Source organism: Astatotilapia calliptera, chromosome 7 (assembly GCF_964374335.1).
Source record: "Astatotilapia calliptera chromosome 7, fAstCal68.1, whole genome shotgun sequence".
Classification (NCBI taxonomy): Eukaryota; Metazoa; Chordata; class Actinopteri; order Cichliformes; family Cichlidae; genus Astatotilapia; species Astatotilapia calliptera.
The window spans coordinates 45044100-45059644 of record NC_137428.1 but is presented as its reverse complement, the minus strand read 5'-3'; the positions used below and the strand labels follow the sequence as shown (position 1 = coordinate 45059644).

At 36.9% G+C, this 15545-nt stretch overlaps 2 protein-coding genes across 3 annotated transcripts; both read right to left on the bottom strand.

Moving 5' to 3' along the window:
• Window positions 1-801: 801 nt before the first annotated feature.
• LOC113026213 (high choriolytic enzyme 1-like) lies at window positions 802-4514 on the bottom strand. 2 transcript variants are annotated; one of them, XM_026174724.2, is made up of 9 exons: window positions 4248-4514; window positions 4056-4137; window positions 3431-3476; window positions 3090-3242; window positions 2826-2943; window positions 2039-2217; window positions 1479-1560; window positions 1022-1158; window positions 802-926 (listed from the first exon to the last, which is right to left on the bottom strand). In XM_026174724.2, the coding sequence occupies exons 2-8, from the start codon at window positions 4122-4124 to the stop codon at window positions 1032-1034; spliced, it is 774 nt and encodes a 257-aa protein (XP_026030509.2). In that variant the 5' UTR covers window positions 4125-4137; window positions 4248-4514; the 3' UTR covers window positions 802-926; window positions 1022-1031. The 2 variants fall into 2 exon arrangements, with proteins under 2 accessions (XP_026030509.2, XP_026030510.2); XM_026174725.2 differs by having other exon boundaries at window positions 802-922; window positions 4248-4315.
• A 2689-nt stretch (window positions 4515-7203) lies between these two features.
• Window positions 7204-14438, bottom strand: LOC113026212 (high choriolytic enzyme 1-like). The gene is made up of 8 exons (XM_026174723.2): window positions 14308-14438; window positions 12389-12434; window positions 11711-11863; window positions 9456-9573; window positions 8804-8982; window positions 8364-8445; window positions 7881-8010; window positions 7204-7329 (listed from the first exon to the last, which is right to left on the bottom strand). The coding sequence occupies exons 1-7, from the start codon at window positions 14380-14382 to the stop codon at window positions 7884-7886; spliced, it is 780 nt and encodes a 259-aa protein (XP_026030508.2). The 5' UTR covers window positions 14383-14438; the 3' UTR covers window positions 7204-7329; window positions 7881-7883.
• Between the last annotated feature and the right edge of the window lie 1107 nt (window positions 14439-15545).

Genomic DNA, 15545 nt, shown 5'->3' with positions numbered 1-15545 from the left:
CTCTGCACACGGCCATTAACAACCAGAAGAGTCTGTTCAGTGACAGGTTGCTTCTCCCCAAGACAAGAACTAACAGACTTAAAAACTCCTTTGTCCCACACGCCATCAGACTGTTTAACTCCTCTCTGGAGGGGAGAGGGAGGGGAAACAGGAGGACAAAGGAGGGAACAACTAAGCTGTAGTGCCTCTTCACCTCACTGTGCAATACCTTTTGTGCAATACTTTTGTAAATAGTCAATGGTGCAAATAGACCTCAATACTTGAAATGTGCAATTCACTTGTATTTTTATTTTTTATTCCTATTTATTCTATTTATCCCCTTCATATATTTTATTTATATTGTCTCTGTATTTATATGTGTGTGTGTGTGTGTGTGTGTGTGTGTGTGTGTGTGTGTGTGTGTGTGTGTGTGTGTATATATATATATATATATATATATATATATATACTATTCTGTAACTCTGTAACTTCTGTCGGTGCTGTGCTTTTTTGGAAATCGAATTTCCCAGAGGAACCCACCCGAGGGATTAATAAAGTTCTATCTAATCTAATCTAATCTAATCTAATCTAATCTAATCTAATCTAATCTAATCTAAGTGACAGCTGAAAAGGGGAGAAGTGAGGCCATATCCACACAGACTGATCAGACCAGTAAAAACCAATGAAACAAGTGAAACAAATATGAACGGGCTAGACGGTCACAAAGGAAGGAAAGTAACTAGAGTCACAAAGAACGCAATGACAAAATAAAATGTCATGATTTAAACAATCACTCTTAAAGATAAAACACACACACAGAGGTGCTTTATTGGAGGTTTATTGAATTATTTTAAAATGTTTATTTTGTTGATCAAGTGACTGTTCAATGATGATGATGATATTTTTCAAAGAAGAGTTGGATTGTTTGCATCATGCTGCTCATCTGTCTGATAGAAAAACATTAAGATTTATTATGAGAAATTCACTCCATTTTCAACAATGCAGTGTGGGAAATAGTATACGATGAACTTAGGATAATAACCTGAGATTGTTCAGCATCCATACAGCCTGTTGAGCCTGAGGATGTCCATCTGACTCATCTCAGTGGCATATCCAAACTCCACATTGGAATTAGGGATAGCCACCAAAGTGGGCTGGTTGTTCTTGGAGAAGGCGTACCTGAAAACACAGGGTGTGTTTTTTTCCCAAGGGAAGTTACTGAAAGCTATTACGCCTACTGTACAATAAGTATTTGCCAAATTGACTATGAAATTTTACCAAGCCAGAATAAACCACAAAATATCAAATAGAGAGTACAAAAATATTTAAGAAATACACAATTTCGAAGAAAAAAACAAGAGAGAACAATACGAAAAATTCTGATTCACATTCACTCAGTTTTCATTGCACTTTAACACCTGTTTGAACATCTTTCCTAATTTCCAACATGATGACGGCAGCCACAGCTGTAACACGGAGCTGCTGGTATTGATACCTACTTGTGGTAATGCATAACAGAGCCATAGTCATAGGGGGTTCCCTGGTTCAAAGTGTTGATTTTGTCAAAGTTGTGCTCCATTCCTAGAGACAGAAATACCATGAGCTCCATTATTCATTCTTTTTCTTGTTTCTGTGGCTTTAGTCCACTCTACATTTCTATGAGTGTTCAGATAGTTCGGCATTTTATGATGTATTGCATTTTGCTTTCTTATAACGCACTATGAAGGTTTGTGTGCTCGTCGATTCCAATACTGGTTTTTGCTCACGTGAAATAAGTGGGATTATAATGGGTTATAATGATGATCGACAGACATATTGGTATTATGAATTTGCTTCTTGTCCGTCGACATTGTTTGTGCAAAGCTAAGCAAAGCCTGAAGTACAGAATAGCTGTGACAGCTGTAGCTGTCTTTGGATTCAACCTTTGGTTAAACAAAAAGCCAATCAGCACATTTTTCAAAATGCCCAAGTAATCCTATATTTTGTGCCAGTAATTATTTTCTTTCTGTATTCTATTTATATTGCTGTCATGGATAGTGAAAAGTGAAAACAGACAAACCCGGAGTGATGTTCTCCCACAAAACGCGGATGTGTTCGTCGCGGTCAGAACGTGTCTGCTCGTGATTGAAACCCAGAGCGTGGAGCACCTCGTGCTGGACAGTGTCGTAGTAAACACAGCCTGATTGCTGCAGGGACAGTTCCTGCGCATAGTAAAGACGGCCGATGTAGGAGTAGCACCTACAAAGGTACAAAATAAATCTTGTTACAAAAGCTGCAAAAATGTCTTCTTTTTTTTCAAATCTGTAACTGCACAAACTTTTTTGAAATATGTTTCATGTTAACACAACAGGGAATAGTTAACCAATCCTGCAAGTATTAAATATGTTGCTAAAACCTGTTCTATGTGAGATTTCTTTGCTTTGTTTTTTCACCATCCAGTGCAACTACCATTTCTGGAGTTCTACCAACTCCAGAAATGTGGTGCTTCATTAATTCATACACAGAAAAGTGTGGTTGCACAGCCATTTTTAAACAATAGGAAACATTTTGTATGGATGGAAATGGAATTTTGGGGGACTGCAGTAAACTTTGCCATTATGAATATTTTCTTTTTTACTCGTTCTGATTGGTTGAGAAAGTGAAAAACTTTGGCCTGGATTAATCGAACAAAAGTCTCCGCTGCATGATTTAGTAGTTACATTTAGTGTTTATACACCTACAGTCTGAAATCCTTAACTAATCCTTAAACGAACAAAAAATAGTGACGTTAGTGAACATATTAAAATTAAATACAGGTTTTCTTGGACAGATTGGGCAAAGAAAGAACGTGCTTTGCTCATGTTTACCCATTAAGACTCTGGATATTCAAGTAGTCTCTCTCGTTTGTGCGTCTGATTAAACGGATACAAGAAAAAGAATCGAAGGACTGCAGAGCACGCTCGATGACTGCCACCTCACGAGAGGCTGGAAAAATGGAAAACACATTTTAATCCACCACTAGACCAACAGGATCCTGTGATATTTTGCAGGAAAAATGTCTGCAGTGCAACACACCATGTTCCTGGTGATAAGTGCAGAGAATAGCATTCATAGATGAGTTTACTCCTTACTGTACACGCTGGAAAGGGTGTAGGGCACGTAGACATGTCCATCAGCGGACTTGGGCCACATGCAGCCAGAAGCGGTGCAGGGGTCAGCGTTTCTCTCCGCCTCCGAGCCGTATGCAATATCATCCACTATGTAGGGTTCATCAGGAGAACGGACTGCAGCAAACACATTGATCAGTTCAATTGTCTGATTCACTCTTACATCATTCTCCCTTTTTACTGAGATCTAAAATATTTGTGATAGTCCAAAGGATCCGAGTACCACAAAAGACACTGAGATTCTGAGAAAAGGCGAGGGAGGAGAAAAGAGGGTTAAACTTTTTTATGGCTTTAAAAATTCTCACCAATATCTCTGTTGGCTCTCTCAATTCGCTCTGAAGTTGACAGAACCTTAGCATCCTGCACAAAAAGGAATGAAGAAGTGCTGTTGGCATACTGATGATCTACCAGCAAGGATCATAGAAGTAAATAATTATTTGATAAACGTTTTTATACTTTATTTTTAAAAAGAATATTTTACAATTAAAGGATGGATTCACTGTCAGTAAATTTGTCAGATGCAAGCAATTATTCCTCCTTTTCATACTGGCCAAACGATGTGATCTTAATGAGCTCTTAATGGAAGTGACTGAAAACCACAGTTGTCAGTTGTGATACATTGTATTGTGATACATGTGACTCTAATATATTGCATCACCAGTCTTAAAAATATAGCAAACATGTTCCAAAATTAGCTTTTTGTGCAAAACAAAGTCAGGAAAGCACTTCAGAGGAGAAGCACATCAAGTGGGAATCTGCAATATTGTCTGAAAGTAGAAAACTAAAGAACAATGGTAAACTTACAGATTCCAGAATTTTCCAGGAGTTATTGACAGACAAAAGGGAGAGAGAAAGAGAGAAAAATGACATTTGTTCCACATTTATTCCACCAAATCAGTCAAGATGTGCTAGAAAAGGAGAATTCCTTACCTCACTTTCAGCCCAGACAGAGATTGCCAAAAGGGCCACAAGGCCTAGAACACACCTAACCCCAACCATGTCAACAAAATATCTGCAATAATGATACAAAACATATTTACCCAGTTATTCCAGTTCTTCAAAATTCATCTTAGACGAGGATTCTTAAAGCAGAACAAAGGAGAATTTATTGGTGATACTTACAGCGATCCCTGAAGTGACAGAAACGCATCATAATGCAATGTGGTTGAACATCACTTTATAAAGCCAACTGCACCGGAACAAAAAAGTCCTTTTATGGACATTTTGGAGGAGAAGAGGGGAGTGAAAAGCCCAAGATAAATACATGTCACCTTGATGCCATGTTGCATATCCCCACGATCCCTTGATAAGAGCAGTTCATCGTAAACTTGTACAAAGGTTGTTTCTTAACCAGTCTTGTGTCGCCTTTCTTCTTTTCAGTCAACACAGCTGAAATGAAATCATTGTAGATATGTGGGATTTATTGGGAATAGCCACAAAATTTTGAACATGAGCAGAAATCTTGCACATCGGAACTATGAAAGTCCAGGGATGCACACTTAGGTAGCCAACGTCCCCAAACACAAGTTGGAAAATTATTCTGATATCAGACAAATTCATCATCATCATCATCATCACTTTACATTCTGACTCTCACATCTGTATCCATGCAAACTCAAAAGAGGAAAGAAGAGTAATGTCATGATTTGCTGGCGAGAGAACCCAAATGCACGAGACAAACCACAGCAGCTTTATTGGGGTGATAGAAAACCTAAAGCAGCATGATACAGAATCTCTGAGAATTTCTTTGCATTGTACTCCAGACACTTTCTCAAAGAGAGTGTGAACAAATTGTTTCTGAAAATCTTCAGGAGGATGCCCAAATCTGCGACTTTACATGCCCCTCACAGTGCTCAAATAAAATAAAATAAACAAAATACCTGGAAATGCAACAGATCATTTCACCAAAACTTGCATAGTCTGTATTATAAAATCAAGGTTACTGCAAGACTGCAATAGCAACATAAGTAATAGATTGTGATGCACCATTTTCATTTAAACTGGATGGTTTTTAGAGAAAAACACCTTTTTTTCTTTTTTTTTCTTTCTTTTTTATAAATTTCTTCTGGAACCTGCGAGTACAGACAACAACTTAAAAAATAATTCTGAATTTTTAAAATGTACAAGACATTTATATGACCCGAGATGTCAGTTTCATCTTTAATTTATTTTTCCTGGAGTGGAAAAGGTGTCTAAAATTTAACAAATGAAGCAGATTTGTAATGGAAAAAAATTGTAATTGTTATAAAAACTTTTCACCCATTTTTTAAAAGCATTTTTCTTTATACATTTTTGGAGCGGTATTTGTGTATAGACTGGAACACATTTGTGAGTAGTCAAAATTTGTGAAGTCTTTAATATACATTTTTCAACCTCTTGAGACAAACTTCTCTCCATAGTGAACCATCTGGAATGGCGTTTCCAGATGTTACAGACATTTCCACAAATTACATGCTTTAAGCGGCAGATAATTTTAACATGTGTCTAACAGCTCAACAAATATCTGCAAGCAAACAGTTTTTGTTCAGTGTGTCACAAAATGTGTGTGCTACCTAGAGTTTCAGCTGCTTGATTTCCCAGGGAGGGTACAAAAACACTCATCGGTGACAGAACTCATCAGTGATATTTTAAGGGGAAATGTAAAAATGAAATATATAGTTAGGTCCATGTATATATTTGAATACTGACACAAGTTGTTTTTTAACCCATTTACTTAAACATATTCCAATTATAGTTACATAGTGGACATGGGCATAATGTGTAGACTATCAGCTTTCATTTGAGGGTGGCACATTCAAATTGGATGAATGTGCCACACGCTTTTTAAAGAAACCTAAAGTAATTGGACTATTAACTCAAAGGCTATTTCATGGGCAGGTGTTGGTAATTCCTTCATTGTGTGATTATCAGTTAAGTAGATAAAAGGCTTGGAGTTGGCCTGAGGTGTGGTGCTTGCATCTGAGTGATTGTGCTGTGAAGACAACATGCAGTTAATTGATCTCTAAATGCAAGTGAAACAAGCCATCCTTAAGCTGTGAAAACAGAAAAAAAAACATCAGAGAAATTGCTACAATATCAGGAGTGGCAAAATGTACAGTTTGGTACATCACGAGAAAGAAAGAAAGCATTGGAGAACCCAGCAACACACAAACGAAACCCTGGACCTACACAGAAGATGGCAGTGGTGGATGATTGCAAAAGAAGAGTATTGTGTAAGTGGAGATTGGACTAGATTGGACTTTGGTGAAAATCAAAGAATGGAAAAACATTCTTTGTAGAGATGAAAGCAAGCTCAACCTCTACCAGATTGACAGCAAGAGTATGGAGAAGGTGCAGAACAGCTCATGATCCAAAGCAAACCACATCATCTGTAAAACACGGCACTGTGATGGCTTGAGCGTCCACAGCTGCCAGTGGCACTGGGATGCTTGTTATTATTGATGATGTGACACAAGACAGAAGCAGCTGAAGGAATTCTGAGGTATTCAGAGACCTATTATCTGCTCAAACTGAGCTGAATGAAGTTAAATAATTGTGCCGTGTTTCATAACAGAGATGGACAATGACCCAAAACATACAGGCAAAACAACCCAGGAGTTTATTAAAGCAAAGACAGTGTCACTGTTGCCTCACAGCAAGAAGGTTCTGGGTTCATATCTCACCTGTGGCTGCTCTGTGTTGAGTTTGCATGTTTGCCGTGCAAGTAGCCCTTAAATCAATTCAATAAGCAGATTTGGGGTTTAAAAAGTCAAACTTGCTTCTACAAGATTAATTTTTCCTTTTTTTTTAAAAGTTTCTTCAGATGATTGTATATTTTGTGCTTGTTGGGTCAAAAAAAGTTAACTGCTTCTGGGAGAGGATGATGATTTATGTAAATTTGCTCAAAAGCTCTCTTCCATTTCACCCAGCTCATGTTTGAAAATTCACTGCAGGACGCTCTTTACACTGTAAGTTGTCATTTAATGTCATTTATACAACTTCTGCCATTTAACAACTTTATTTTTTATCAGCAGATTTCAGAAAGAAATTCTTAGTTCATGAACCGCTGGCATAGTACATAAAAAGTAAAGATTCTGTGAACGGGTCAATGAAGATTTATTTTTAATTCAATGTGTTAAATTGTACGAAAGAGTGACAAAACAGTCTTGGAAACAACTGCTCTGATGTCTGAACGGCACCACATTTCCAGGACTGCTATTAGCACCTGTGAAAACAAAAGAAAGAAAGTGTGAAACTAAGGTTTAATATGTGTTGCCCAACACACAAGTTATATTTAGCAGCATTAGCTGCTAAAAAACACCTTTTTATGACACCTTTGTGATGCTTTATAATGTGAATGTGTGTGAATAAATTGCAAGTTATTTAAATGTCACCATCTTGCAACAGTGATAAAAAGCTTACGATGGTTTCCTTCCTTCATATTCAAAGCACACTGCCTTCTGGTGCTAGTCAGGTAGCATAGTTAAAGAGTTAAAAAGTCGGTAGTTGAAATATAAATGGCTGTTGCAACTTTTTCCCCCCATTATTTTTATTCATCACCTAAATGCAGTTTATATTACTGTAACCATAGTGATGAAGCTCCTCTACCTCAAAGTACAGATTTATACAGAAACCCAGATCTTTCATCAAGATTTGTGCATAAATGTAACCAAATCATTGCCTTAGCATTGTATTACAATGAAAATCTCAGTTATTCATTTACTTAAATTAAATTATAACATGTTGCACATTCAAAACTCATGTTGCATTTCTTACTGTTTAACACTTGTACAGCCTGTTCAGTCTGGTGATGTCATTCTGGCTCATCTGAGTTCCTGTGCCAAATTCAATATTGGGATTGGGAATGGGCTCCATGGTGGGCTTGTTGTTGCCAGAGAAGGCATACCTGGAATAATGTACAGCGGGTTTGTTTGTATTCAAGAAAAAATGAGAAACTATTGCTTTATAACTGAAATGGTCTCTGTGGCTCTCATTGGAAAAACAAAAAGAAAAGAGCAAGTAAAAGTTTGTCAGTTGGCTCTCATTAAGAGGATGATGTCTTCATATTTTCTATATTCAGAATCACTACGTGCTGGTAAGAGGTGCTTACATTTTTTTCAGCGTGCAGAAAAACCCTTCATTAATTTTGCATAAACAGCAAAAAAGAAAGTTATCAAAAAACAATAATAATAATAATAAAAAAACCTGAACTAAAACTTAAAACTGAATGAACAGATGTCTGATGAAAGTGATCCAGACCTGTGGTACTGCATGACTGAGTTGTAGTCATAGGGGGTGTTCTGGTTCAATGTGTTGATCTTGTCAAAGGCATACGCCCAACCTGAGAGAGAGAAAGTGTCATATGCATCAGAAAAGGCTGATGAGAGTTAATGTTTGCATTTAGAGCCTCAAACTCTGTTTGCTCTATAGTTAAAAGGTTAGTTTTATAATTTTACACATTTGAGTTTATAATATATTTAATGACTTTATTGTCACTTACCTCACTTTATAATTTAAAGTATGACATTTAAGTTATTTCTTATCGAATTTTGTAAAATCACTTCGATCCCTAGTTGAGTGCATCCTGTCCTGCTGTGTTGCTGTTCATTATGGAAGATCATTTTAAAGCTAAACTGTAACCCGAAACACACCAACAGCCCAAAGAGACCAGAGAGTGCCACCAAAAACAGAAATCAGACCGGATGCGATGTTCTCCCACAGGATTCGGATGTGCTGGTCCCTGTCAGAGCGACACTGCTCATGGTTGAAACCGAGGGCGTGGAGCAGCTCGTGCTGGACGGTGTTATGGTAGAGACAACCCTGACGGTCCAGAGACACTGCCTGGCCATAACCAAGGCGACCGACATAGGAGTAACACCTGCATTCACACAATAAGAAAAAAGAAAGGAAAAAAAGAAAAATGTATTGTTATCATCCCTTACAAAGCAAAGCAAATTATCTAAACGAAACTATAATAAGGTTCTACAAACAAAATGTTTTCTTTTAACTAATAAAAGACTATCACAGTCATTTAAAATGATAAAATATAATGGCTATGTCTGTCAAGTAAATTATTATTTATTAATTAATGTAACTATGACTCTAATTGTGATTAAAAGTCATACCAAAGAAGATTTTAAATTCTTGCTGAAATTGGAAACTGAAATTAACTCTGATATTTAACTCTGTAGAATAAAACAAATGACTAGGAAGCACAGAGTGTGGGCCATCACAGTATGATTTTAAAAATGCATAAACAGTTTAAGAACCTCCAAGGACTGCACAGTTTCCACACACACACACACACACACACACACACACAGAGAGAACAGCAAGAACACAGATTATCACCCATTGATGGACTGGATGTTCAGGTAGTCTCTCTGGTTGGTTCTTGGGACGAAGCGAATGCAGGAGACGTCTTGGAATGACAGCAAACCTCGCTCAATGATGGAGCGCTCACGAGAAGCTGAGAAGCAGAGGGAAGAATACATTTCCACCTACTGTCATCTGCTCAGTATCTGTAATTACAGAAATACTTTGAAATCTACACTGATTACAGTTTTTTACAGACGCTAGGACACATTTCTCAATACTTAGGTCACGTTTGCAAAACTCCTCACACAGTGAGCACAACAGAAGTCTATGTGGGCTAAACTGAGGACCAGTTATCATTGTTTTGGCACAAAATGCATTCAATGACTACATCTCTCAAATTTCATGAATTATCTTCTCACTCAGACACAACAACTGCCAAAAATCTTTGTACGGACAGGACATTTTGCATGTGCTTACATACTGTTTTCAAAACTGTTAAACTTATGGCCAAAACAATAACACAATGCAAAACTTGAAAAGACAGCAAAATCCAACAGCAATATTTTATTGAAACATATTTTAAATCTAAAAATGCAGTTTAACCAGCCACAGCTGATTCTCATTGTAGATGAACATCTACACAGGTGTTACTCCTTCAATTTTTCAACTCCTTCAATTCTGGCATGCCAGAAGATTATTTCCTAGGTGTATTGCCCTAGATGACATAAGATGTGATGTGGATGAGAACATGTGGCCAAATGGAGAAGACCGAGTAGATTAGCATTACTATTGTATGTGTATCAGTGGATGGTGTGTATACAAATTCTTGTATTTTGGGATTACTTAGTGCAAAAAAATAAAAATACATAAACAAATATTACAGTTTTTTACAGACGCTAGGACACATTTCTCAATACTTAGGTCACGTTTGCAAAACTCCTCACACAGTGAGCACAACAGAAGTCTATGTGGGCTAAACTGAGGATCAGTTATCATTGTTTTGACACAAAATGCATTCAATGACTACATCTCTCAAATTTCATGAATTATCTTCTCACTCAGACACAACAACTGCCAAAAACCTTTGTACGGACAGGACATTTTGCATGTGCTTACATACTGTTTTCAAAACTGTTAAACTTATGGCCAAAACAATAACACAATGCAAAACTTGAAAAGACAGCAAAATCCAACAGCAATATTTTATTGAAACATATTTCCAATCTAAAAATGCAGTTTAACCAGCCACAGCTGATTCTCATTGTAGATGAACATCTACACAGATGTTACTCCTTCAATTTCATTACAAAAGGAGACAACTGCTGAATAGGTTTTTTTGTGATGTAAACATGGACCCAGCCAGAAATGGAGTAGATTAGCATTACTATTGTATGTGTATCAGTGGATGGTGTGTATACAAATTCTTGTATTTTGGGATTACTTAGTGCAAAAAAATAAAAATACAGAAACATAAATACAGGATGTCTGATTCATTCCAGTAACATATATTGAAATTATAAACAGAGATGTGTCCTTGTTTTACACAAGAAAACACTGTGTAATGCTACATGTTGTTAGTGTTTTTTAGGTCATTGTTTTGTGGGTGACAAAGTGTGTTTGTCGGCTGTCAACCTTTGCTAGTGTTCTGGAAGAATGAGTTTATTTGAGACCTGAATGAAGTGTTTTGGTAGTTGTAGTGCATTTTGAATGTGGAATGAACTGCTTTGCCAAGCTGAGGGTCAGTTAGGAGGATTGTGTGAAGTGTTTTGCAAAAGTGACCTAAGTATTGGGAAATGTGTCCTAGCGTCTGTAAAAAACTGTAACATGGAAAATGCAATAAGGATTCATCAAAATCAAATGTTTTTTAGCATTTTTGTCGTTTAAACTTTGAGCTCCATTGTCAGTTTGTAGTTATTGCAAAATAAAGTCTTTAGTTTTTATGTAGAATTTAAAGTAGTTGTTGCTGTTTTTTTTAAGTGTTAAGCCAAAAATTGTGGCAAAGCATTAAATAAAGATGTACAAATCGCAGGTTTATTCCTTTTTCATTCTCCAACGGAGTATAACTACAACACAAAGTTTAACTTGTGAAACAAGACCGGACACAGAAAAATCACAGTTGATTTATTAAGCTATTCACTTCATTTCATTCAGATTTGTTTTCTGAGCTGTTTTGGGATTTTTTTTGTTTTATGAGCTTGTTTCACTTTGATTTTACAGTCCATTAGTTCATTTGATCAGCTGCTTTATTCCAATTTTAAAACTGCCTTAATAATTCTTGAGTTACTTACAGTAATGAGAGGCGATGACGTAGGGGACATAGACTTTTCCATCGCTGGATTTTCCCCACATGCAGCCAGAGGAGGTGCAAGGATCAGCATTCCTTTGATTCTCATTTTCATAAGCAATGTCATCAATGATAAAGGGCTCCTCTGCTGTGTGCACTGTGAAATGAGAGCACTGAGTGATTTGATGATATATCAGTGTATGGTAAAGTATATCAAAGTACTGTTGTGCAAATGAGCAAAATACCTTCTTGCTCTGAGGCGACAGTACTAACCACTGCACCGCCATATGGAAAATAATCAATGTATCTAATGATAATTTTGCTTCATTTTAATCTCAGTGAATGGACTACAACAGGATCTTATTTCTTTTACAAAATGTATGCTCCAAATTTACGTAACATTGAAGGTCAGCAGTTTTGTCATCTTAAGCTCAGTGGTTTCATAAAATATTATTATTGATATATCATTAATCTCAAAAAATCTGGAAGAACCTTGAGTCTGGATTTTAACAACAAATCTGTAATATTTTCCTGAGATATTTCACAATAGAAATACAGGATTCACACAAGCAATGTTCAATCTCAGAACGAAGAGTGGAGCAAAAATAAATCTGGAACCATAAAGGCCGGAAGTAATATGTATATGTATAAGTAATATGTAAATGAAGTATAAATATCTTACCTACATCCTTGTTGGCCCTCCACAGGAGCTCAGCGACAGACAGATCCTAGCTCAATCAGATGGCATCATTCATTAGTGAGGATTTACATGGAAAATCTTCGGTTTTCAATTGAAATTTGTTTCCAGAAAGATGAAATAAAGTCTTTACATGTTTTACAAACTCATGTGTGAATGTGGTTATCTGAGGAATGATTCTTGGCAGATGTCAGTTCAGCAAATTCATTGCATTCATTGCTTGTCAGTATTTTTCTTGGATCATTCACTCAGTCACGGCCAGAGATGGGCAGTAACTGTAATCCGATTACTTTTATCAAGTAACGAGTAAAGTAAGGGATTACTATTGCAAAAACGGGAATTAGATTACCGTTACTTTCCCGTAGGAACGCTGCGTTACTGCGTTACTAAAACCGTGATTTTTCTTGCAGAATGTCTCATGACGGTGACGTAAACGAGTGCGACGTTTGTGGCAACCGCTGTGTGCAGATCAACAATGGATAATATATTGAGTGCGGGAAAGAGTATGAGCCTGCAGCGTTTAAAGCGTGGAAGTACTGACCTTACTTTGAGTTTGATTCCATAAAAAGTGACAAAAACATTAGCGTCCGTTGTGCGTGGGAAGAAAACTTCTTTTTACAGCGAAAAAAACCCCTAAACTTCCAAACAAGCACCGAGTGCGCTAAGAGGTAATGGGAAACTCACAGAGAAACTCGCGGATTCTTCCACTGACCGCGGCACACCTGCACCAGGGTAAACCTCCGCCTACCCTACTCCTGCTTTACAGATGAAAATAGAGCAACAGGACCGCTGAGTCTTTGACTTTATTTATTTTCTGCTGTTTTACTTGCATCTATTTGAAAGAGTGAGTGTAAACACAAAAAATATTTTATTTTATGTGCTGGAATGTGCAGAAAATAGGTTTAAATGTTAAACTAATTTCTTCCAGTCAGAGAATGTTGCATATAATTAAAATTTTGCTTGATGCATAAAGTTAAAAGATTAAAACTAATAAAACAAGTTTTAAAAAGGGACCTTTCCATTTGATTACATTTTGTATGATGGATTATGCAGAAAAAGTAGAATTGGGCTGACAGATCTATCACTTTATCACCTATTCAGGTTGTAAATCGTGTTTTTAAAAAGTAACTAAGTAACTAAGTAATTAATTAATTTTGCAAATAAGTAATCAGTAAGGTAACGGGATTACTTTTTTGGGGAAGTAATCAGTAATTAGTTACTGATTACTTTTTTCAAGTAACTTGACCAACACTGGTCACGGCTACCCAACATGAGGTTTTCCTGCTTTGGTGAGTGACTTTTGAGTATTTTGTAGGTCTGTTATTTAGTATCAATTAGCAGGTATTTGTGTCTGTATAGTCTATGACTGCAGCTTGAAAACCAGCAATCTAGAAGGCCTGACAATCCACCATCTCTTCTGGCTCCGAGACTTAAGAAGGTCTTAAGAGCTTGGAAACAAAAGTGACTGGACTTTTTTAAGTTTCTTGAAGATGTTTCATCTCTCATCTGAGAAGCTTCTTCAGTTCTACAACCAATCGATGGAGATTCCCGGATAATTAAACCCTAGTTGGGGTTATTCTCATTGACCCACTATTAATCACGTGACTCATCACATGAGTCAAAGCGCAAAAAAATGAATGGTTCGTTATCACCAGAGGTTTCAAGTGATATCACATTCGCCTCTTAAGGTACCATTGGATCAATTCTTTTCTTCTCTTGTATGCACAGTGTAATGTTGCATAATTTAACCTAACACAATCATGTCTTGGAAAAATTTGAATCTGGAATTTAAACAAAGCTGTCAGATAAATGTAGTGAATTAAGAGAGCAATATTCTCTTAATGAAATGGAGTAAATGTAGCATTAAGTGGGATTTGTAAGTTCGATATTTAGGATATCCTCACCTTCTCATCAGCCCAGCAGAGGACAGAGGCTCCGAGGAGAATCAATAAACTGAGTGTGCATTTCATGAAAGCCATGTCACACAGTGTTAACACCTGGATCCTGCTGCAGCTCCTGTTTATACCCTTCAGTATATCTGCTGACTCGCAAAAAAACTCATTGACATTGCTTTACTTGGAGATAAGGAGGAAGTTGCCTTGAAAACATCCTGTCCTTTCCCACCTTAAACAAACCAACATATATTTTGCTTCCAGCATCAAAACTATACCCATAATGCTGTGTGAGAATGCTGCCCCAGAACACCTGATCAATGTTTTTGGGGAGTTTGAATATTTTATCAGCTGTAAGTGGTTTGGTTTGTCTGTTTGTTTATGAGAGCAGGCATGATTGTTTATGTATGTCATACATACATAAAGAAATTATGGGCAGATTTGGATGAAAACTTTACTACAGTTGGAGCTTGGCCTGCCTGACAGATTATGTCTTGGAGACAATTCAAAGCCAAATCGGGCAAATTTGCACCTTTTTCAACAAATTGTTTTGAATACATAACAGACAAAATGAATACAGGAGAGTGACATCCTCTGTGTTAATTCAGCATGTGGCTTAAATGTAAATGTATCTTAAGTTCTACCTCTGGGTGATTTTCTGATAGATGGACATTACAGCATCAAGTATTTTTGCACAGATTACAAATGGACATTTTGTCAAGGTTTTACATTTCGTGTGACCTTACATGCTCTTCTTGACCTCTTTCAACAGATGCCATGAGGACAAATTGCCTGCAGTGTCCTGTGGTGTTTCACTCTTTTAATCTTAAAACAGTAAATCTGTCCTCTCTAGGGAAACTGGTTGGGATATTCAACAGCCATTGAAAGATAGGGCCTGGATTACAATTATACATTTTTATATATATACACGTGTGTGTGTGTGTGTGTGTGTGTGTGTGTGTGTGTGTGTGTGTGTAACTAAGCAGTATATATATATATATATATGTGTGCAGTAAGCAGTTTTTAAAGCTTTTACATATTTTTGAGCTTGACTTGAAAGGCAGACTCTGTTTCACTATCTGGCTTTCTGACTTTCTCTTTTGATAAGTAGTGCTGAATGTTATGACTGACTGCATCTGGTAGTTTCTCAGGATAAAATTGATTTGTTTGACAGCACTCAGTGGACTGACCAATACTTGGAACAGAGGGAAAATCCAAGGAACTGAGTGAAGATCTAAAAAGGAGCATTA